We start from the raw sequence: 24,891 nt of genomic DNA, 5'->3' as shown, positions 1-24,891 counted from the left end.
GGGGCAGATTTGTGTTTACATGCAGAAGGAAGGCTCCCAAAGATTGTGTCATGAACCAAGAAGGTATTTTACAGAAGTTGTGAAACTGGGTATTGGGGCCGGCGCTGTGGCGCAGTGGGTTAAAGCCCTGGCCTAGTGCGCTGGCATCCCATATGGGCACTAATTCTAGTCCCAGCTGCTCCACTTCTGATCCAGCTCTCTGCTGTGGCCTGGGAAAGCAGTGGAAGATGGCCCAAGTCCTTGGGCCCCTGCACCCACATGGGAGACCCAGAGGAGGCTCTTGGGTCCTGGCTTTGGATCGGCGCGGCTCTGGCCATTGTGGCCATCTGGGGAGTGAGCCAGTGGATGGAAGACCTCTCTCTGTGTCTCTACCTCTCTCTGTAACTCTTTCAAATAAATAAAATAAATCTTAAAAAGAAAGAAAGAAACTTGGTATTGTAAAGAGGTGTTGAGCCAGAGCATCTGGTGTTTAAAACTTGCATCTCTTCAGAAGATTCCAGGGCCTCACCAAACCTTACCAGTCTGGATGACCAATCTGATAATTCCACCAGTGACTTGGAGGCTAAATACAAGTATTTGCCCAGGTACCGAGGAGGGGAGGGTATGGAATGGGGTCACAGATAGATGAAGATACTTCACAGGAATGCATAAAACAAGTTAATAGATAGAATCACCCATCATATTGTCAGACATGAGCCCTTTTAAGAGGAACAAAGTAGAATAAAGAGAGCTGAAGAGAGCTGAAATGGGAACTCTGAGCTCTCACAAGCCAGGTCGCAGCTGTGTATCTCAAGAAATAATCTGACTGCTTTTATGAAACTTATGCAGCTGACACCTGTGGGGGCAGAGAGGGACTGGTTGTTCCCGGACTGAAAAATTCACTTACTGCCTGGGCCTCAAAGTATGTGGGATGCTTGCTCTAGCAAGGGAAGGGAACATCCAGCCCACAGGCTGTATAATGCCCATGAAATGATTTGGCCTGACCCTGTCAATAGCCAACGCAATTTCAGGCAGGGCTCAAAATTGAATAAATCTATAGCAGGCTAATCTTTAAGTTGATAATTTTGTATGGGCTGTGAATGATGTTATAAATATCCCAGTGGCCGTTGCCCGCCTTTCCCCAAAAAAAGTTCCCCATCCCTGCTTTAGAGGTTGGGTTCCTGTGGGCTGGTCCTTTTTCTAAGCAACCTCATCCTCATTTGAACCCACAGGTTCAAGTTCAGACTCCAGGGGCTCCAGAAGCCTGGGAGAAGTCCTCAGGTGTAGGAACTCAGCCCTTGACTTCTCATGCATACAGCACCATAGCCACTGTCAAGGAGGGTGAGGCCACAAGGCAGGAGTTACAGGAGAACCTGCGATTCTGATGCACTTCAGGGTTTGATGGCGCTGGGGCAGTGTGGCAGAATCTGCACCCAGATTCCTATGGCCCAGTTTTCACACTCTTCCCTGGCTGTTTTCTTCCTCCTTTCAGAATCAGGTTTGATGAGCAAAGGATAGAAAATTCAGTGGCTTCCTGGGCATGTGCATTAATTAGCAGTTATAACATGGCCCTCATTCAGAACAATGCAACGCGTATCAATGACATACTTACAGAAGTCAGATTTACTGTCAGGTTGGTGACAGGGACTGCAATGAGAAGACTGTGCTTCTGCCTGAGGAACTCAAGAGGAGGGGAAGAGAAGAGAGAGAACAGTGTTGACATAAAGTTCAGTGAGGTCCAAGGGGAGACTCATTGCACCAGGGAAGAGATCTGGGAAAGACTTTCTGAAGGAGGTGGCATTTAAACTGGGCTTGAAGAAGTGGATAGAAGTTCACTAGGCAGAGATAGTGGCAAAGGATTTTTCAAGCAAGGGCATGTGTGTGAACAAAGGCATGAAAGCAAGCAATGTGGAGCTTTTTTTTTTTTTAAGATTTATTTATTTATTTGAAAGAGTTACAGAGAGGCAAAGGTAGAGAGAGAGAGAGAGAGAGAGAGAGAGAGAGGTCTTCCATCTGCTGCTTCATGCCACAATGGCTGCAATGGCTGGAGCTGGGCCAGTTTGGAGCCGGGAGCTTCTTCTGGGTCTTCCATGTGGGTGCAGGGGCACAAGGGCTTGGGCCATCTTCTGCTGCTTTCCCAGGCACTGGAACCAGCGCTCATATGGGATACTGGCACTGCAAGCAGCAGCTCTACCCATTATGCCACAGCAATGGGCCCTGTTGTATCTCTAAGATATAGAGATGCAATAGAATAGAAAATGCAGTGGCTTCCTGGGCATGTGCATTAATTAGCAGTAATAACAAGTTATAGCAAGGAGTTGTTGTGACTGGATGTTTTGTGATTGTGGGCTGTAAGGACTTGCAGTCCTGTATCAGTTAAGGACCTGGCAGTGGCAATACATCTGCTCCAAGGATTTCACCAGACACTTTAATCAAGGGACTATGTACAGAGTTAGCCAGAATTAAGGGACTCTGCAAGAGGTGGTGAGGCACCCAGGGACTAATCACTGGGGAACTCCCCTAGGCCTGTATAGGCAAGGGACAGGGCACAGTGTCACCACAGCCCATTGAGGGCTGAGGCCGTGACAGAGTGGCCACATGACAGGATCTGGATGGCCACAGAGGAATGCTGCCAAGGCAGAGAGGTGTGAGAAAAGAAATACCCCACCCTCTCTCTGTCCACCTCTGATTCCGGTGGCTGTTGCCTCTTCTTGGCTAAGCCCAGCCAAATCCAGAGGGCAGGGAACCCCGGGTCAGCCTGGCAGCACACAGAGCAGGACAGAGGGCAGGCAGAGAGCAACAGCACAGAGCCAGAAGGCACCGGATGCCACCCTGGTAGGTTTTCTCAGGCCGCTGTTGTCAAGAAGCGTGGGAAAGACATGCAGCCTGTGAATGAGAGCAGAGAAGTTTGGATGATGTCTGCTGAGACTAGTGGCTGCTACTGTGGGAAACAGGAGGCAATGATGGCTCCTGCAAGCTCTAACTGTGGCCCAGCAAGGCCACTGTTGGTCCCACCCCCATACCCTTGGCCCGTGGAGTGCCCTGCCCCCACATTAACCAGCCTTTTGCTTATGCTAGGAGCACAGGTGTGGTTGATTCCAGAGGTTCCCAGAATAACACTGACACCTTCTCTCTTATCTCTCCACCTGTAATTTAGGGCCCTTTTAATTGGAACTGTGGAAAAATCCAGCTTAAACAAGCTTAAACCAAAAAGGTAGGTAGTGAGGTACAGGATTTATGGCTCAGAAATAATACCTGGCTTCAGGTACAGCTGGATTCAGGCATTCAAATAGTATCATCCAGACCTATGCTCACCATGGAAGGTCTCTGAGCTCCTGTGCTGTTTTCACTCTCACACAAGAAGACTTCTGTGGATGGTGAGGGAGCTGTAACCTGCCTCGAGGTTTCCTTTTCCCTGTTACCAGCAGAGAAGAGAAAGGTTCTGACCTCCGTGGGTTCAACCAAGACTCCTAGGCTTTAGCTGAAAGTCAGTTAGCGCTAATTGGGTCAGTGTCCCATTCCTCAGTAGAATTTTGGGACAGTAAGAATGTGATGATCTGATTGGCCAGACTGAAGTGGCTCCCGGCTCCTACCCTCTTCCTCCAAATTGCTGAGTTAGGTTCGGTCCAGCTCCACCTGAAGCAGAGTTGAGAGGTGTGCTGTTCACCGCAGGGACAGTGGCTATTAGGTGGCAACATGCACAAACTCCCTGCCTTGTGGCTATTGTGTTCCTGAGCTATTTCCTGAAAGTAATCAGTACACCCCCATAGGTTAAATCTTATTGAATGTGTGGTGTTAAAAAGCTGTTGGTGTTGTTTAGTTATTAGATAAACATCTAGTCCATTTTCTACCACAGCTACCAGAGACTAATTTATAAAGAAGGTTTATTTAGTTCATGGTCCTAGAAGCTGGCGCGTCCAAGGTCAAGGGGCCACATCTGGTGAGGCTGCCCTATGCATGGGGAGTCTCTGCCAATTCCCTAGCGGGAGGTGCAGCATCACGTGGCAGGAGGGTCACACACCAGAGACAGTCAAACTGGCTTTGATAACGGACCCATTCTTGAGATAGCCTGTTAATCCATGAATGCATTAATCCACTCCCAAGGGCAGAGTCCTGATCTAATCGCCTCTTCAATGTTCCATCTGATCCCACCTGTCAACACCTCACAGTGGGGATTAAATTCCAACAGGAGTTTTAGTGGGGAGATCATAGCACCACATAGCTTACATTTGATTGAATTTAGACAGAAACCAATTAGCACCACCGAGAGTGTGTTTAAGTTCATTTGGGCTGCTACAACAATATGCGACAGACTGCATGGCCTCTACACAACAGAAACGCATTTCTCACAGTTTGAGACAAGTCCAAGGTCAAGGTGCCACCAGATTCGGTGTCTGGAGAGGGCCTACTTTGTGGTTCAGGGGTGGCATGTGGATCAAGAAGTTCTCTGGGGTGTCTTTGAGAAGGGTACTCATCCCAGTCAGGAGGGTTTGCCACATGGGTGACAGGGGTCCAAGGACTTGGGCCATCTGCCAGTGTTTTCCCGTGCACATTAGCAGGGAGCCGGATGGGAAGCAGAGCAGCTGGGATTCGAACTGGCACTCCAATATGGGATGCCAGTGTTGCAGGTGGCAGTTTAACCTGCAGCACCATGGTGCTGGTGCTGGCCCCACATTATCCTACTTTAATAGAGTAATCAAAACTATATACTATTGATGAAGGAATAGAGACAGATTAATGGAACAGAATAAGAATATTAGAAGAAAATAGAGGAGGAAAATCTTCATGTCCTGGAGTAGGCAGAGAGACTTAGACAACAAAATTGCTAAGTTGGACTTGACAAAAAATGTTTTTCTATGTGACAGACACTTAAAAGAATAGGCAAAAAACTACAGACCACATATCCAGCATGTCTGAACTTGGATCCAGAATACATAAACAACTTTTAAAACTCAGTAGTAAGAAAACAAACGATGCACCTTTAAATAAGGGCAAAAGGTTTAACAGACACTTCCGCAAAGAGAATTACTGATGTCAAATAAACACATGAACAGATGATCAGTGTTGTTAGCCATTAGGGAAATGCAAATTAAAAACCCACTCTATGATGTGCATACCTATAAAAGCCACATCACCAAGTCCTTATGAGGTTGTGGAGCAACTGGTGCTCTTAAGCATGGCTGATTGGAATATAAAATGGCACAGCCAGTCTGAACAACTTCTTAAACTTAAATGTACCTTACCATATGACTCAGCCATCCCACTCCTAGGTGTAGACCCTAGAGAAAGAGAAGGTGATGTTCACATGAAAACTTGTACATGAATGTTAGCAGCAGCTGTATTCATGATCACTCAGAGTAGGAAATCACCCAGATGTTCTTAAGTAAGTGAATGCCTAAACAGACTGCAATCCATCCATAAGTGCGACCCATTCAGAAAAAAAAAAAAAAAAAAAGGAATATACTACTGATATACACAAAACCTGGATGAACTTTAAAGGCATTATGTTCAGGTAAAGAAGCCAGTCTCAAAAGGTTATGTAGAATGTGATTCCAACTACATGACATTCTCAAAAAGACAAAATCATGGTGATAGAGAATAAATCAGGGGTTGCTAGAGGTTTGGAGCGGTGGAGCGGTAGAGGTGAACTGTAATGGCATGAAGGAGTTCTTTCAGGTAAAGGAACTATTTTACAGCCTAATTTTATTGGCAGTTACAAGAATTCTAACATCGAAAGCCATAAAATGTAAAAAAGTCCATTTTACAGTATAATATACTTATATATGCGTATTACAAGTCAGATTGATGCATACATATACAGTGTTTGCAAGAGACAGTCTGTGTTCAGCGATGAGAAATTCCTGCTTTCTGGTGTCTTCTCATCCCCGCGAAGAGCAAAGCCTCCAGTGGCCTGAGGCCACCCTAATTCCCACCAAGGGCATCTGATCTAGTTGCTTTGGGTACTAAAACTGGGTATGGAAGGGGTGGGAACTTCTTACTTAACTCCACATCTGCAGGACCAACAGGGCCTTCCTGGCTGTCTGGCGTGGGCATATTCATGTCACATGGATCATGGAGGAGGCTTGGAAGTCTTCCCAAACACCTTTGAGCTGAGTTTTGAAGTAGCTGATGTGGTAATCAGATAAATGGGAGAGTGGAGGGAGCAATAACAAAGGCTTTAGACACAGACGTAGTAGGAACTAGGGCTGGGGTAGACCAAAGAACTTGCCTGTTGCCCTATGATAGGGGACCAGTGAAAGGATTTGTATCTTGGAAAGATAGCTCTGGCTTTGGTTTGCAAACAAAGATAGCAGAGACAAAATTGGATGTAGGAAGAGCTTAAGGAAGTTCATAGAATACTCTTGGGAAGAAATGAAGTAGATCTGAACCAAGGCAGTTCAGTGTGGATAGAAAGAGAGATGAGGAGTTGCTTGGGCAGTAGAGTCAGCAGAACATGTCATATGACAATGAATACAGTAGCCTAGAATGTCTCTACTGTGAATCCAAACTACTTCAGTATCTCAGGGTCATCACTTATTTACTGTGGGACCTTGGGCAAATTATTTCCCTTCTTTGTTCCTGTGTCTCTCACCTGAAAAGGAAGTTCACTGGTGGAGTTGTTATAAAGATCAGAGTTGGGGCAGGCACTGTGGCATAATGGGTTAAGACACCACCTGCAATGTGGACATCTCATATAGGCACCAGTTTGAGTCCTGGCTTCTCCACTTCCTATCTAACACCCTGATAATATGCCTGGGAAAGCAGTGGAAGATGGCCCAAAAGCTTGGGCCCCCTGCCTGCATGTCTTTGAACCTGCAAATTTTATCTCATACATATCTATAATTTGAATTGTCTTCAGGGAAGTGGAACAATTAATAGTAGATAATCATTCTAAAATAAGACTAACAGCATTGGTTTAGATCACACAGTGGTTTTTTTTTTTTTTTTTTTTTTTTTTTGACAGGCAGAGTGGACAGTAGAGAGAGAGAGACAGACAGAGAGAAAGGTCTTCCTTTTTGCCGTTGGTTCACCCTCCAATGGCCGCCGCAGTAGGCGCACTGCTGCCGGCGCACCACGCTGATCCGATGGCAGGAGCCAGGTGCTTCTCCTGGTCTCCCATGGGGTGCAGGGCCCAAGGACTTGGGCCATCATCCACTGCACTCCCTGGCCACAGCAGAGAGCTGGCCTGGAAGAGGGGCAACCGGGACAGGATCGGTGCCCCGACCGGGACTAGAACCCGGTGTGCCAGCACCGCAAGGCGGAGGATTAGCCTATTGAGCCGTGGCGCCGGCCAACACACAGTGTTTTTATATACATTTTCTCATTTGTTTTTTAAACATTCCTCAGTTACGTTTGTTTGAAGTTTTTAGATAAAGCAACCAAAAAAGCAAAGAGGTTCAGTGGCATAGCTAAGTATGTGGTAGAAATGGAACTAGAATCCAGATTCTTGATCCCTCCTTCCATTATCTGATCCTGCTTAGTTTTTACTTACTCAGGTTATAGGTTAATTCTGAAAGCTCTGTTCTCTCTACTTTTGCTGTTATGATTCAATCATAGCTATCACTTATTGAACCTCCCTGAGAGCCAGGGGCAGGGCTAAGCCCTCTGGATCCGTTACTTCAGTTCATGCTTCCAACAGTCATGTGGCATAGGCATAGGTATTCTTCCTATCCTATACCTGGTGAGGATATTGAGGGGTTAAATAGCTACTTAAAGTCTCAGTGCTAGTAATTGATGGAGCACACTCAGCCCCAGACCTGGGTGACTCCTGGAAATTCCTGCTGTGACTTATGAGATCAAAGCTACCTGGACTGTAAGCCCTATGGGGACCAGGACCTCACCCCGCCCACCCCCCAACCTGATCTTAGCAGAATGGCTGTGTGTAGCATGTAGGCAAGTCATTCATTAATGACAGCTGTTTTTTTCTTGGCTGCTAGTTTAGATTTTTCTTTTCCTCATGGATTTTCAGATTTTACCATCCTCAGAATAATTCTGGTTTTCTGTAGGCTGTTTTGATTTGTCTTTGTACTCTGTGATTGAAAATTAAGCTCTCAGACATCTCCTTTGTGGGCTATGAACAACAATCTGTAATCACAACTTTTCTTTAGATTGATCATCTTCTTCTGAGCTGTTAATAAACATGTCTGGCTTCGTTTAGGTTTTCAAATTGTTATTTCCAGATGGTGATGTTTTTCAGATCTGATAAGCTCACACACAAGTTTGAGCGAAATGCCACATCTTGGGCAACCTTTGTGCTCTTAGTACCATGGTTAGAAGAAAACAGGTTTTTCTGTGCTGTTATTTCTTTCACCCCATGAAAAAGTTACCACGTCGTCAATATGAATGGATCTGAATGGTCATGAGTTACATTTAATATTATCTACATTTCTTTTTTCCCCCCTCACTTAAAAAATTTAGTTCATATAAGAGTTTTTTACCTTTTCTTTTTTTGATAAAGATTTATTTTTATTTATTTGAAAGGCAGAGTGACAGAGACGGTGAGACAAAGAGAGAAAAATCTTCGATCTTTTCGTTCACTCCCCAGATGGCCACAATGGCAGAGTATGAGCCAAGCTGAAGCCAGGATCCTGGAATTCCATCCAGGTCTTCCATGAGGGTGGCACAGGCCCAAGTACGGGCCATCTTCCACTGCTTTCCCAGGCACATTAACAGGGAGCTGGATTGGAAGTGGAGCAGCTGAGACTTCAACAGGTACTCATATGGTGTGCCAGCAACCAATGCCTGCAGCTTAACCCACTGTGCCACGGTGCTGGCCCCTGTATGCTGATTTTAAGTTGAGATAGAATTCACATAAGATTTATCGTTATAAATTGCACAATTCATTGGCTTTAGTGTTTTCACTGTGTTGTATAGCCATCACCATTATCTAGTTTCAGAACATTTCTAACCATGCCTGAAAAGAAAACCCAATCCCTTACCCACAATTGCTAAGTCTACCTTCTGTCTCTATGGATTTTTCCTGTTGCAGACATTTCCTATAGATGAAGTTATACAATACATGGTTTCTTTGACTTAGCCACCTCCACATCTGATCTAGCTCCCTGCTAATGCTCCTCAGAAAACAGTGGAAGATGGCCAAAGTCCTTGGGCCTCTGTAACCACGTGGGACGTTCCTGGCTCCTGGCACAGCCCTGGCTGCTGTGGCCATCTGGGAGGTGAACCAGCAGATGGGAAATCTTTCTCTCTGTCTCTCCCTCTCTCTCTGTAACTCTGCCTTTCAATGTGCATATTGGCCATTTGTATCTCTTCTTTGTAGAAACGTCTGTTCAAAAATTTTGCCCATTTTTAAACATTGAATTTTCTTTTCATTGTTGATTTGAGAGGGGTCTTTATGTGTTCAGGCCTTCATCAGGTACATGATGTGAATGTCTGCCTTTCTTGAGTCAATCAGAAAACAGCAGTTTTCAAGAAAACTTGTATTTTTCAGGCTGCCACAATTTATGCTCAAAAATGAGAGTTGGCATGATAAGGAAGCACCTCCTTTCCAGAAAGTTTCAATGTTGAGGTCATTGAAGAAAGTCAAGGTCACCATCTCCAACAGAGGAAGCCTGGGGACCTACCACATTTTTCCGCATTATGGGGTGGAGCCCCTGTTTTTGCTTCAGATTTGCTCTTAAAGAAAACAAAACAAAACAGAGCCCAGTGAGCCCTCACCATCATGCAGAGAGTGTTTGCAGCGTGTTTCTTCTTGTCTAGATGACTTTGCCCTTTGGAGGTGGTTTGGTCAGAAGTTTTATAATGAATGGGTGGCTGCGGTCTCATTTTCCCTCACTTAGGTTCGGCGTGACTACATACCCTGTGGAAAGCCTCTAGCCTCACTCAGAGGCAGAAGAGGAGAGGCGAGCCAGCACTGAAGAAGGTGGCTCAGCGGAGGAGAAACAGGCAACAAGGACCGTTAGTGGACCAGGACCTTTCCAGAGGGAGGCCCCCTGACCTGTGTGTGGGCTGGCTGAGGCACACCTTGCTGTCCTGCTGCAGGAGGCCTGTGAGAGTCTTCCATCCAGGAGTGGCTTCTCCCAGCTGCTCCGAGCTTGGTCCTACTGAATCTGAATCTGACTATTTTTTTTTAATTATTATTTTTGACAGGCAGAGTGGACAGTAGAGAGAGAGAGACAGAGAGAAAGGTCTTCCTTTTTGCCGTTGGTTCACCCTCCAATGGCCGCCGCAGTAGGCACGCTGCTGCCGGCGCACCGCGCTGATCCGATGGCAGGAGCCAGGTGCTTCTCCTGGTCTCCCATGGGGTGCAGGGCCCAAGCACTTGGGCCATCGTCCACTGCACTCCCTGGCCACAGCAGAGAGCTGGCCTGGAAGAGGGGCAACCAGGACAGGATCGGTGCCCCGACCGGGACTAGAACCCGGTGTGCCGGCACCACAAGGCGGAGGATTAGCCTATTGAGCCACGGCGCCGGCTTGAATCTGACTTCTAACAGGAACCCGGGTGATTCACATGCACATTGAAGTTTAAGAAGTATGGATTCAAGTTATAGCCTCCTTGTTCCTGCACAACTCACCTGGTTGTTCAGTCGCTATTGGCTGGAATCAGTCTTCCTCTTTGTTTTCATGGCTTTGTTTTCCATGTACTCTTGATGCCACCCCAGTACTGGTTACGGCTTCCATTCACTCTTGGGTGAAGAGAAGCAATCTTGATGAGCAGGCATTCCCTGAGTGTTCTTAGGCTTGTAAACAATTTCATGGAAACCCTGGGGTGGTTACTTACTTGTGTTTACACTTGAGCCTTCCTCCTCCTGCCCCTTCCTCTCTTCCCACACTCGTTACTTCCGCTTCTCTTTGTTCATCCTCACCCCATTCTGACTCTGGCCTGTGCTGAGTTGCATCCTCACTAAAGGGTGAGCTGCTTCAGAGAAGGGGCTTTCGATCATCCATGTCTGTATCTTCACTCCCACCCCTGGATCTAATATAGTTCCCTTATTGAGCCACAATGAAAATTATTTTCAAAGACACCAGAAGATTTTAAAATGTCTTTTCTTGTAGTACCAGTCAGATCCTGAGGCTTTTATTTCAGTGATACTAAGTGATGTAAAGATGAGCAGACATTACTTTTAGTCTACCTCCTGGGTCCTTTATGTATCATAATGTTAAGTTGGAAATTGTTTAAATTTGTGCCACAAAAGTAAACAGTTCTTCACCACGATAAATGCAGTAGGCGAAGGGAAGAACTTTGTAAATTTGATCACACTGCCAATGTTTTCCAGTAAGTTCTCCCCTCAATTCCTGACTGCTGCTTTTGAGCTCTGCACCCATGACTCACCTGTCAGAACCACATCTGTTTTGAGAATTCAATAAGAAAACCTAAAGCAGAAACAAAGACAGAAAAAGAGAAAAAAAAATAAGACAATGTAAAAAGAGTATGACACCTGTAATAATAGCTAACATTTATTAGTTGTATTTACTATGGGAGGGAGCCAAATACTTTTTATCCTAAGCACCTTACGTAGGTGTAGTACCGTCTTTAAGCTTCTTTATGACTCTATGAGGTTGACATTTTACCATGACTGTTGTTACAGATGAGGAGACAGAGGCACAGGTGGCAGGATGAGTAAAATAAACTTACCTTTAAATTCCTTTCCCTACAGACTTGTTGAAGTTCCCTCCTACTTTGCCCATGAGTACACAGCTAGTAACATAGTGAGGCCAGAACTTGGACACAGAGAGCCTGATTACAGAAGAGTTGTGCTGAATTCATTTCTTCCCTCAAGATGTCTCACTTTATTTAAAATGCCTACTTCATTGTGTGTTAAAGCCTCTCATTTGCCATTGTATTGCAAGAATCTGTTGGTCTGAAATGATTGTTGAATAGTTGATTCTGTGTTTATGTGGGAGTACTTGGAAAAGCCTGACTTTTTAAAAGATTTATTTATTTATTTGAGAGACAGAGTTAGAGATAGTGAAGGAGACACAGAGAGAGATCTTCCATTTGCTGGTTCACTTCCCAAATGGCTGCCATGGCCAGGGCTGGGCCAGGCTGAAGCCAGTAGCCAGGAACTCCATTCAGGTCTCCCACATGGGTGCTGGGGCCCAGGGACTTGGGCCAACCTCCACTACTTTCCCAGGTACATTAGCAGAGAGCTGGATTGGAAGTGGAGCATCCAGGACATGGACCAGCACCACTATGGAATGTGGGAATTGTAGACATGGCTTAACCCACTGTGCCACAGCACTGACCCCAAACCGTGACTTTTGGTGTAGTGAATCCTTAGTGTAGTAAGATATTTGCTTATATTCTGGCACTCTCAATTTTAATCTTCGCTGTCTCTGTTATCCCTCTTAAATTAGACAAATTGGGAAGGATAAGGAAGAAATCTGTGGTGGTAGTAAACAGCTAGTAATAGGGATGGATTCTTCTACTCAAAGACACAGAAATATAACAGCACTCTCTAAATACATACCCAACCCAAAGTCAAAGAAAAAGAAATTGCTCTTTTGCCAGAGAGGAAAAGGGAACTCAAAGCCAGCAGTGCAAACGTGAACTGATGATGCTATGGTCTAGACTCAATTATAGGCTTCAGTGATGGGAGACAGAGATTTTAATATCCACATGAAGAAGAGATGACCTTAGCCCATGTGAGTGAAAGGACTAGAATTAGATCTCAGTATAAAGCCCAAAACATCAAATTTTGTTTTTGTTCTTGGAAAGAAAAGCAGAAACATTCTACATGGTGACCTCAGGAAAAGCTTAGGAATCCTTGGCATCTGCCCATAGCCAGGGATAAGCAAGAAGGGGCCGGGGGGGGGGGGGGGGGGGGCTGGCGAGAAAATTAAATCTCAGACTTATTCTTTCCTGGCTGCATGAGCTAAGTTTATGCTGCCATGCAAGGCTGACTTCCTAGTCTGAAAAAGTAACATGAAAATTGTGCTAGATACCTTGAAACTCCTAAGTCCCCAGGAAAGCAAGGAGCTGGTAAGAACACTTTTGTAACTCAAAGAAAAAAAGCCAATCCCCCGACCAAAAGATAAACCTACAAAAAAAAAAAATTGAAAACAACCAGAAAAGATACAGCAGAATATATGTCCCCAAGCATAGAGATGATAGCACAGAGAATATATACAAAACAGAGAATATATATGCAGAACAGAGAATATATATGTTTAAAATGATTTAAAAAATATGGAATAGAAGTTGGAAAACAGGCCAGCGCCGTGGCTTAACAGGCTAATCCTCCGCCTTGCGGCGCCAGCACACCGGGTTCTAGTCCCGGTTGGGGCACCGGATTCTATCCCGGTTGCCCCTCTTCCAGGCCAGCTCTCTGCTATGGCCCGGGAAGGCAGTGGAGGATGGCCCAAGTCCTTGGGCCCTGCACCCGCATGGGAGACCAGGAGAAGCACCTGGCTCCTGGCTTCGGATCAGCGAGATGCGCTGGCCGCAGCGGCCATTGGAGGATGAACCAACGACAAAAAGGAAGACCTTTCTCTCTGTCTCTCTCTCTCACTATCCACTCTGCCTGTCCAAAAAAAAAAAAAAAAAAAAGAAGAAGAAGAAGTTGGAAAACAGAGAAAAGTGAGTCAGTTGTATCACAAAGAGATTACGAGATAGGAGTATAAAAAGTCCCCAAATCCCTATGTGTTTGGATACTGAAAAGCATATTTTTCAAGAATCTACAGTTCAAAGAAATCTCAGTAGATACATAATTCATTTAGAACTAAAGAATGACAAAAGTACTGTATAATAATTAATGGGACACCAAGAGAATTCAGAGGGAAGGGTATAGTCTTAAGTTCATATATTGAAAAAACAAACACTCTTAATTAGCTAAGCTATGAACTCAAAAAGTTTGGAAAAGAACAGGTCAACCTAAAAAATAAGGAATGAAATCATTAAATAGGGGCAAGATTTGATAAAAAAAAAAAAAAAAAAAAACCTAGGGAGTGTGGAATGGAATACTGAACATCACTTAGAATGACCTGTGTCTACTTGTATTATGTGTATAATATGAATAAATCTTAGAACATCATTTTTTTAATATGGAATGCTTCATGAATTTGCATGGCATCCTTGCACAGGGGCCATGCTAATCTTCTCTGTATCATTCTAATTTTTTAATACATGCTGCCAAGGCGAGCACTCAAAACATCATTTTAAAAATCCCAGAACTGCAAGCCATAGAATTTAACATTACTGTTTGGCAATGAAGTCAATGCCAGTTTTGCGTGAGGTTTGTACTCTATGGCATTCAGTTTTAGGAGATAGTATAGAGTAGGTATGGTGGGCAGAATCATAGAAGGTCTCAATATTCCTACCCCTTGGTACAGAGGTCCTGTATAATTAGTTACTTTCCCCTGGGACAGGCATTGTATCATGGCAGGTTAGGCTACCACTTGGGACCCCACATGCCATCCACATCAGAGTGCCTGGCAAGCTCCACTTTAGATCCAGCTTCCTGCTGATGAGCACCTTAGAAGGCAGCAGATCTTGGCTCAAATACTTGGGTCCCTGACACCCACATGGGAGACCTGGATGGAGTTCCAGGCTCCTGGCTTTGGCCTGGCCATTTAGGGAGTGAACTGGTGGATGGGAGATATCTTCTATGTTCTTTCTAATTGGTCTCCCTACTTCTTGGATTATTATGCTGCATTCTAACTCAAAATTTTAGTGAATCTGTACATCCTTCAGTGGCTTCCCACTGCTTTTTTTTTTTCCCACTGCTTTCACGATCATCTTCAAATCCTTGGCTTGGTGTAAGAAATTCTTCACAATCTGCCTCTGCTTTCTTCCTCAGTTTCCTGTTCGTCCTAATCACAAGCCATATTGAGTTGGTTTAAGTTGTTCAGGTATGTTAAGACTTGTGATCTAAGCCTTTACAGTAGTGTCTTTCTGAGATGTCTTTGCTCTTGATCTTAACTCTAACTACTCCTTTCTGTGACAGTCTTCTCTACCAGCTTGAAGAGGCTGTTTACCACCATCCTACTGACTCTTGCTATTGTGTTAAAGTAAGTTGTCTGTATACCTCTCAGAGGTGACTGCTTGAGGGCAATGCCCTACAGCAGTCGTCTTTGTAGTCATACAGTGTATAGAATTGTGTACAACTGTTCCTGTAGGTGCTCAATAAATGTTACAGGTGTGGTAGTGATTGGAATAACACCTGTGTGTGAGTGAACAAATGAGTGTGCTGAAAAAGATGAGTAGGTGTTGAAGGAATGAAGGGTGAGAGAATCGGTAGTCTGCCATCAGTCAAAATTCAGCTTTCATTTTTAGATCAGATATTTACTTGCTTTACCACAGTACAGTCATTTTGCCCACAGCCCATGGGATTGACCCCTTTCAGGGTTCTGAATCATTTGTAAGATGAATACTTTGAGTACTTTAATCATGGTAAAGTTGAGTTGAACAATGAAGGAAATACTTGTGCGTGTGTTTTCTTATTTCTTTAGACCAAATAGGCTGGGAAAATAACTTTAATATTCAGTATCTTCCTAAAAATGAACCATAAGTTATAGAAAGTAAATAATGTGGCTCCTTTATTTTGCTATTGTTTCTGTTTGGGTTGCCTGAAAGAAGGCAGTTTGGGGAGGGGAAGGGTAGAAATGGGAGAGGGCACTTTGTAAAGAAGAGAGCGTAGTTCTTCCCTCCTGCTCAAATTCCATGATACAGCCATCTGTGATATTTGACATAGAGGAGCAATGAAATATGGTGCATAATCAAAAGAATGGTTTGTTGAACTGTCAGAATTCTCCAGTAGAGAGCACTAATTTTTGAAAGCATTGAAAGCACAACTAAGTACATTCACTGTGGTAATGATGCAGAATAAAATCTAACCTTTGACTAAGCTGCAGCTTCAAGATCCAGTGGGACTGAGAGGAGAAGCAGTCATCCTTATTGGGCACAGAGATGCTGGCTTAGCACAGAGAGAAGCTGGTTTGTACCAGAGAGCAACTGTTTTTCCTGTGGGCCCACATCCCTACCTCTGAGAAACCAATTAGATCTTCCCCCAAGGTTAACTTTCTTCCTGAGTGAGGATGAATTAATTTTAGGTGGTAGATAAAAAAAAAATAGGTGACTCAATGTAAACAATCACTGCTCTTGACAAAGCACATTTCCTGTAGATAGTGGACAGAGTCATCCATGAAGGAAAACAGTCATTATTGCAATAATAACAAAATTGTGTTCTTGTTTTAACTGCTCCCCTTCATATCCTCTAGCATTCAAAGCAATGCCTGGTATATAGTTGGATATTAATAAATGTTCATTTGTTACTACTTCTTAATTTAGATATTACAAACAATGTGTTTAATGTACTTAAACCTTTAAACTTGAAAATATGTAATAATATGAAGCCTTTGACTCACTTTATTCATATTTCAGGCTTGTCCATTTTGGTTGTTAGGACATTCAGCAAAATGGTCAAGAACTGAAATGCTTGACAGTTGGTTGATGGTAAGGAAGAAAGTCCATCCAAGAATCCAATCCAAAATAGGATTATTCAGCATCTTAAAAAGATGAAGACATTTTACATGAGAAAAATGCTTATGGTGTTGTGATAAATGAAAAAACATTTTTTTGTAAAACCACTTACTTGGTACAACATAGGTGAACCTTGAAATCATGTTAAGTGAAAGATGCCAGAGCCCCCCAACCAAAAAACTCCACAGATTGTATTAATTAATCTATATGAAATATTCAGAATAGGCAAATCCAAAAGACAAGTGGTTAGTGGTTGCCAAGGGGCTCTAGCAGTGGGGGAAATGGGAGTGACTGCTAATAGGTATTTGGTTTCTTTACAGAGTGGTGGAATTGTTCTGGTCTTGGATAATAATGATGAATTGGATGGGAGTAGTACAAAATTGTGAATACACTAAAAATGACATTTATTATATACTTTATATTTGCAGGACAGGTGGTTGGCTTAGCCATAAGACACAAGTTGGGATGCCTGTATCTAAGTGCCTAGGTTCAAGTTCTGTCTGCACTCCCAATTCTAGCTTTCTAGGAGGCATCAAGTGATGATTCAAATAGTCAAGTCTTTGTCAATCCATATGGGACACTGGGTTGAGTTCCTGGCTCATGGCTTAAGCCTGGCCCATTCCCAGCAGTTGTGGGCATTTGGGGAGTGAATCAGCAAATATGAGACTCTTTCTGTTCGTCTGCACTTCTGTGCTACCCGATCTGTCTCTTTCTTATCTCTGCCACTCAACTAAGTAAAAAAAAAAATTAATTAGAATATAAATGTTATGTGAATTTTATCTTCATTTTAAAAAATTACCATACCCTATTATAGCCATTAAAATTACAAAGAGGCATAAGAGAGTACTTCAAAAAGTTCACAGAAAATATAATCGAAAGATAAGTTTGTTTTGGTAAAAAATTTGGAAATTCTTGCACAGTTTTTTCATAGTATGCATTTCCCATGAACTTTTTGAAGATCCTTCATATACAAGAGATAATTAATTTGAAGTATTGGGACAATATCTGACATATTATGTGCTTGATATGATTAACCATTATGTCCTCGTTAACTGCAAGAGTACATGGAAGAATAAAAACGTTTTCATTTTGCATGTATTTGGGTTGACAAAGTTTTGCACTGATTTTTATTTACATTTGCATTCTGACAATATTTTTAAAGTGTTTTATTTATTTAATTGAAAGTTAGAGAGGTAAAGGCAGAGAAACAGAAGTCTTCCATTTGCTGGTTCACTCTCTAAGTGGCCACAACAGCCAGGGGTAGGCCAGACCAAAACCAGGAGTCAGGAGCTTCATCCGAGTCTCTCACATGGATGCAGGGGCTCAGGAACTTGGGCCATCTTCCACTGCTTTGCAAGGTATATTAGCAGGGAGCTGGATTGGAAGAGGAGGAACCGGGACTCGAACCAGTGCCCATATGGGTTGCCCATGCTGCAGGCAGCACCTTAACCCACTATATCACAGCACTGGCCCCTAAAAAGTGCTTTCTTCAAAGAATTTAAGTAAAAACAGAACATAAAATCTGTGCAGACTAAGATGTCTGTTTTTTTAAGCCAAAGTTCCTGTGAAGAACTTGTACTGGAGGAGCTACTTAGCTCTTCAGAGAAGGAGAAAAGGTCACAGCCATATGAGGATGGGTAGAGAAACCATCCTTTCCTGTACCCAGGGCACGCCCACAGTCATTGTTAGTAAATGTTCACTGTATACTTATTTTCCCATCCTGAATGTTCTTAGATTAACTCCAGAATTCTGCAGGGTGAGAAGAAACACAGCTTACTACATTGCTTTCTTAGCATGATGGCATGGTTAGATTACCATCTCAGTGATAATTAAAAATATTTTCCTTTGCTGATAATTCTTATCTAATGAAACCAAAATTAAATTATGTGCTGGAGAACTCTGTTTTCTAAGTTTTTTATGTAAAGAGAACAGATTTGATGTAGTTTATACATACAATTATAAGAATACAATTATACGGCCATTTCTCCCCTTCCTCCTTTCCTTCTTTCATATTTTTTAAAAAAAATCTTTTCTACTCATGCTCTGAAACAGAATTTTTTTTTAAGATTTATTTATTTATTTGAAAGGCAGAGTAACACTGACTGGGAGAGATAGATCTTCCATCCGGTGGTTCACTCCCCAAATAGCTGCAATGGCAGAAACTAGGCCAATCAGAAGGCAGGAGCCTCGTGCTTCTTCTGGGTCTCCCATGTGAGTGCAGGGCCCAAACACTTGGGCCATCTCCCACTGCTTTCCCAGGCACATTATCAGGGAGATGGATTGGAAGTAAGGCAGCTGGGTCTTGAACCTGTGCACATATGGGATACTGGCGTCGCAAGCAGAGGTTTAACCTACTATGCCACAACACTGGCCCCTAAACTAGCATCTCTGAACTTCAACTTAAAGAAGCCCTGGCTGAGCTCTTGGTACTTTTCTCTCACATTTCCTTCTTCTTGCCTGGCCACCATATTTAGATTTAACAGAAAAGCTGGAAAGTACAAACAGCTGTGTTGGAGCTGAGGTCAGGTGATCTTATTTGACAGTTGAGGAAACCAAGGCTTGGGGCTCACAGTGTCTTGGACATCAGAAGGATCTCTGAAAGAAGCTAATCTGACCCTTTTCCCACCGCTTGACCAGAGGAGAGGTTAAATTCACAGCCTAGGCTCCACAGCTCCCACGTGATGGAACCAAAACTTGAATCTACTCGTATGACACCAGTGTTCTTTCAAAGCCATCTCTGTACCTGCTCAAGACTGTCTTGCCTGTGTGGGAGAAGGAAGTTCAAGTATTGTGCCATGGGTCCACGGTGGGACTGCAGGGGTCCTTACCTTTGGGGACTTGGGGTTGGTCCTGCTGTGGGGCTCTGTAGAATTGGACCATTCAAGGAGGTTGCTGATGTTCACTCTCCCTAGTTCTAGGTGTGGCCCAGCAGGTGGGCCTGCACATCCCCAAGTGGGAAGTGGTTCCTAGCATCCTTTGGCTTTGGAGACTTCTCCAGGCATCTTAATCCTGTCCAAGGTTCTGACTCTCTCAGTGGGCAGAGAAGGGTTGTTCTTGGGAACTGGAAAATCGTCCCACGATTTCCTTGTCCTGAACCTCATGTTTCCAAACTTGCTTGAGACCAAGAGATAGCATATCCATTTACAAGGCATTTAACTCCTGGGTGAAGACAGTCACTTGAGGGTGCCAGGGTGCCATGTGAATCACCCCACTTTCCAGCACTTTGTTGATATTCAGTGCTTCTATTTTCTTTTCAATTAAAAAAAAAAAAAAAAGAAACCCTAGGATGCAGTTTGAGGTACTCAACAACAGCGTATTTTACAAACTTTTAATTGCCTAGTACAGTAACCTGTTTACTGTGTGTGTCACCCTGCATTGCTTTCAGCCTGCTCTGCAAGGCAACTCTTATTTTTTCTGCAAAAAGTCTTATCTGGCTGAAGGCTAAACAACAGCAATAGCAAGTACATTTATTTCTAAAAGCTCTGCATTCATTGGAGTGGAGATGACTAGAGGAAGAGTTAATCATTGTAACCTAAACCCTGAGATGGGGGTACATGGGGTTATTCTGCCACTCAACAGAGTGTCCTGGGGCTGGTTTGGGAATAGAGGCACATTTTTATTTTCACTTACTGAGTTTTCTTTGACATACAAGCCAGTTTACTGGAAGCAACCTAAATAGTATAAGAAAAAATGAGTGTTTGATTTTTTTTAAGATTTATTGTATTTATTTGAAAGAGTTACAAAGAAAGGTAGAGCCAGAGAGAGAGGTCTTCCATCTGCTGGTTCACTCCCCAAATGACCGCAATGGCCAGAGCTGAGCTGATCTTAAGCGAGGAGTCAGGAGCTTCCTCTGGGTCTCCCACATAGGTTCAGGGACCCAACGACTTGGGCCATCTTCTACTGCTTTCCCAGGCCATAGCAGAGAGCGGGATTGGAAGTGGAGCAGCTGGGACTTGAACCAGCGCCCATATGGGATGCTGGTGCTGCAGGCTGGGGCTTTAACCTGCTGTACCACAGTGCCAGCCCCGAGTGTTTGATTTTTGAAACCCTGAGCATTACAGAGCATCCTGATGGCATAATTTAGGTATGTTTGTACGGAACAGCTGAACACAGGCAATTTGTAAAGCAGGAAGTGAGTGCATCGTGCCTCTCAGTTAAACTATGTGTATGTCCTTGATGTTCTTAACCATTCAGGAGTCTCTAGTCCTAGGTTTTAAAAATACAAACCAAGTAGGATTGGTAATAGAGTTGTTTTGCCTTTGTCTATGCTGCAATTTGGGAAATGTTTGCATGCCTATGGTTATTTCAACAGTGATTTAAAATTGTGCATTCACAGTGCAGAAACTCACTGAGTAGTGTGTACATAAAATTCAGAGATCAACGACAAGGTAGAATATGTAGGAAAATAAAGTTAAGCTAAGGGCAAGGCTATTATTCAGTGCATCTTAACAAAGTTCATCTTTTTGGTCCACTACTGGGCATAGGAAATATATCTGAGATGAAATTTCTAGACAAATAATGAAGTGTGAATTCTAGTATTTATTATACTTCACATGTCTTTCCATTGCCCTAGTGGTTTTTAACTTTGCTAAAACAACTCTGAATTTTCAGACTATAGGCTACTTGAGTGTGTGAATTCCTGTATCTGGTGATATCCTTGTTGAATCTCCCCACCATTTAGCCATTTCTCTTCCAGTTCCCATGTTACCCATTAGAGGCTGATGAAGGATAAATTGTGTGAAAGCCATCCCACTCATTTATTTCTTAGTTTTTAAAAAGGGGAGTATGTGTTAGCAGGTGGGAAGGGTGCAGAAGTTAAATGTTATTAGAACTATTTGGAACAGGATGAAGAGGAAACATTAAGAATTTGTGATTTTTAGTTATCAAAATCATCATTAAATTGTGTTCTCTACATAACTCAAAGATTTTATATAGGATTCTAGTTAAGGCAGGCTTTTTCAGAGAACATATAACCTTTCTTGATGGTGAACATGTCCCTACTCCAAAATAATTATAAGCCTCAATGTACAAGATCCTTAGGATCAGAGACTATAAAAAGTCTCTTGATCACATAAACTTGAACATCTTGTTATTGAGAAATAACTGAAAAGAATACAAAGCATTAGAGAACATAATTGGCAGATAACATGGAAAATAAATCAGAAAGTATATTTTCCTATTAAAATGATAAAATTTGTATAACCAGGGAAGAGTATGTATTATAAGGATGATCATTAAAGGAGTACTTATAATAGAAATATGAGAAAAACTGATGTGTAAATTATAGTAAAATATTTCCACAAGTAGAAAAGAATGAAAGTGGTATGTAAAAACAAAATACTTATATTTGATTGACTAAGATAAATATAATTGATAGGGAAGAAATGAAAGCAAAATTTCTCATGTGAAGAATATTTTTTACAGACTTACCAAACAATGTGTACTTTCTACTGGCTACCTCTCAAAATGTGGGTATTTTTTAAACCTAAATTTTATAGACTTGTGGAGTTCTAAACGTTTGCTTTCTTGCTGTTAAAATTTGTGCATTTGGAGTATTTTTCCACTGAAATTTATGCCAGAGAACTCAACAGTGTTTTTTTTTTTTTCTTTGCAACTCTTATTTTTCCTAGGCATTGTCATAGGAGTCTTGGTTCGAGAATACAGCAATCTCTCAACTCTGGACAAATTCTATTTTGCTTTTCCTGGAGAAATCCTGATGAGGATGCTGAAACTCGTCATTCTGCCGTTAATTATATCCAGCATGATTACAGGTACCTTGAGAAAACTGGTGTTCTCTAGGATTATTTAAAGAGAACTTTCCCAAGTTGTCCTTTCCTATTTTGGAAAAACGAAATACCTTGGGGGCATTTGTTTGTGTTTTCTGAAGTTTTCTCATTCATTTCTCAACTGCACCTGCACTCCTAAGAAGCCCTCAGCCGCTGTCTTCAGTTCCCTCTGCTTATCCTCTCTGCCCACTTCCACCCCTCATGGAACTCAGAGCTTGCTTCTTACCCACCCTGGAAATTTGCCATGGGGACAGTCAGGTGCTGTAGCAAATGGTTAATTGTGGATTGTGCCAGTATTTTTTTTTAAAGATTTATTTTATTTATTTGAAGGAGTTACAGAGAGAGGTAGAGACAGAGAGAGAGGTCTTCCATCCACAGGTTCACTCCCCAAATGGCTGCAATGGCCAGAGCTGCGCTGATCTGAAGCCCGGAGCCAGAAGTTTCTTCTGGGTCTCCCACTTGGGTGCAGGGGCCCAAGGACTTAGGCCATCTTCTACTGCTTTCCCAGGCCGTAGCAGAGAGCTGGATCGGAAGAGGAGCAGCCGAGACTAGAACCGGTGCCCATATGGGATGCCTGTGCTTCAGACCAGGGCTTTAACACACTGCGCGACATTGCTGGCCCTTGTGCTAGTATTTTTAACACCTGAACTTGTGACACAACTGCATTTGGAAATGGACTTCTCTCTTATTGATCATTATATTGCACGGTGCCGGTAAACAGCAGGATTCCTCGTGTAGAAAAAATTAATTTGGTCTACAAAACGGCATCTGTTTGTTGCATTTCTTAAACTTAGCATAATTCTAGCAGCTGTTAAGATGTGACATGACCATCACTAGTGTTGTCAGCTTGAAAATCAAGATTTTATGTAACCATACAGTTAGGAGTCTGGATATGCCATACAGTTAGGAGTCTGGATATGTCTTCTTCTAGAACATGTTTTTCCACTGCCACTGATCTGTTGACTCCTGAGCATTGGTGGGGGGAGTGGGGTGGGGGGGGGTGTGGTTTCAGGATCTGCTTCATTCTGCAACTGCATTGTTTGGAGAGCTGTCACATTTGACCGTTGAACTTCCCAAATGCCAAACTCTGGTCAGCCCGGAAGCTCTTGGGAGCTTTGTTCTTAAATGATCCTAGTGTTCTTGACTTACTGGAAACCTAAAGAAAACATTTAATTTTGTTATTTATGTATTTAATTATATTTCAGAGTGTCTGGTTTATTTTAAGCCAGGTGGTCTGAGCGACAAAGCATTTATTTAATCCATTTAATGTCTATTTGTTAAATTATAATCAGCATTTGAAATTTGTAATATTTCATGTAAATATCCAGATTTCTACTTTCTCTGAAAGAATTAAGATCTGCAAACACTAGGGCCATGTTTCCATCTGGGGCCAGGAACAGCTATTCCATTTAAGTAGACCAAATGCATTTGGGGATGCCAGAGTCTCTACCAGTCCTATTGCCCAATACCTTGTCCACTTCATTCTTTTATATTTTCAGCCTGGTCCTGTAGGCATCACAGCTTTAACCCCTTAGAGCTTTTTCCATGTCGAAGATTCTTTATTTTTCCTTTTCTCCTTTGAGAAAATGATGAAAACTCTGTGCTCTCTCCCAAGAAAAATATTCAGAATTGTGCATACACAGCATTTTGCATGCATCTGTACAACAATCATAAGCCTGATGTGTGATAATATTTCATTGTTGTGTCTATGGGGAAAAGTAAAGAAAGTTAATCCACATTAGGCAGCAAATCTAAAACTCATGTAGTGATCCAGGTTTTAAAAAAGGTAAAAATGCATGCATGAATATACTAGTTCTGTAATATTATGTGTTTGAAAACATATGCCATTCTCTTTTTTTAAGATTTAGATATTTGAAAGACAGAATTACAGAGAGAAAAGGAGAGAGAGAGATCGTCCATCTGCTGGTTCACTCCCCAAATGGCCACAAAGACCAGAGCTAGGCCAGGCTGAAGACAGGAGCCAGGAGCTTCCTCCAGGTCTCTCACATGGTACAGGATCCCAGGGACTTGGGCCATCTTCCTCTGCCTTCCCAGGTGCATTAACAGGGAGCTGGATAGGAAGTGGAGCAGCCAGGACTCGAACTGGTACCCACAGGGGATGCGGGCACTGCAAGTTGTGGCTTAACCCATTGTGCCAGCCTCACATACACCATTCTTGGCAATCAATAACCAATATTTGAGTTCTGGGTGTTTTGTGTGCTGTGCTAGCTCAGCCTTGCAAATAATCTAGGAAAATAATTTACAGCTCTCAGCATTTCAGTGGCATAACCTGGCACTTTCAGAGCAATAGCACAGACCCAGTTGCTTCCAGACTCACTTCTCCCCTACCCCACTCCCCCAGTTCCCCAGCATAGTCTGGAGATAAAGATGCAAAATCACTACCCGTTCCTTTGAATGAAATGATCAAAGAATCAAGGGACATGAATAAAAGCAGAGTGGGGACAATGATGCTATAGTTACAATTTAAATTAAGAATACTAGTGTCAACAAAATTGTGGGGAAATGGATTTGTTCACAGCTTTTCAGTATAAATTGGAACAAACTTTCTACTCAGAATTTATCATAAAGAAATAATAAAAATATATTCAAAGATTTAGTTACAAGAATGTTCAGAGTAGAATTTTAAAAAATAATAGTGATAAATTGTATGCATAAGGTATACCCATA

The 24,891-nt window shown here is 42.8% G+C and overlaps 1 protein-coding gene and 1 non-coding gene across 2 annotated transcripts in view; one reads left to right on the top strand and one right to left on the bottom strand.

Annotated features, from left to right (window-relative positions):
- Window positions 1-24,891, top strand: part of SLC1A1 (solute carrier family 1 member 1) — an 80,454-nt gene that overhangs the window by 14,488 nt on the left and 41,075 nt on the right. The window contains exon 2 of the mRNA XM_062208323.1: window positions 22,048-22,188. Within this exon, the coding sequence (XP_062064307.1) occupies window positions 22,048-22,188 (141 nt within the window). The remainder of the gene's footprint in view (window positions 1-22,047; window positions 22,189-24,891) is intronic.
- On the bottom strand, window positions 13,975-14,081 carry LOC133772080 (U6 spliceosomal RNA). The gene has a single exon (XR_009867708.1). It is a non-coding gene; the product is annotated as a U6 spliceosomal RNA (small nuclear RNA).

This window comes from Lepus europaeus, chromosome 12 (genome assembly GCF_033115175.1).
Source record: "Lepus europaeus isolate LE1 chromosome 12, mLepTim1.pri, whole genome shotgun sequence".
In the NCBI taxonomy this organism is placed as follows: Eukaryota; Metazoa; Chordata; class Mammalia; order Lagomorpha; family Leporidae; genus Lepus; species Lepus europaeus.
Note: the sequence above shows the minus strand (reverse complement) of the source record. Positions and strands in the feature narration are given on the sequence as shown.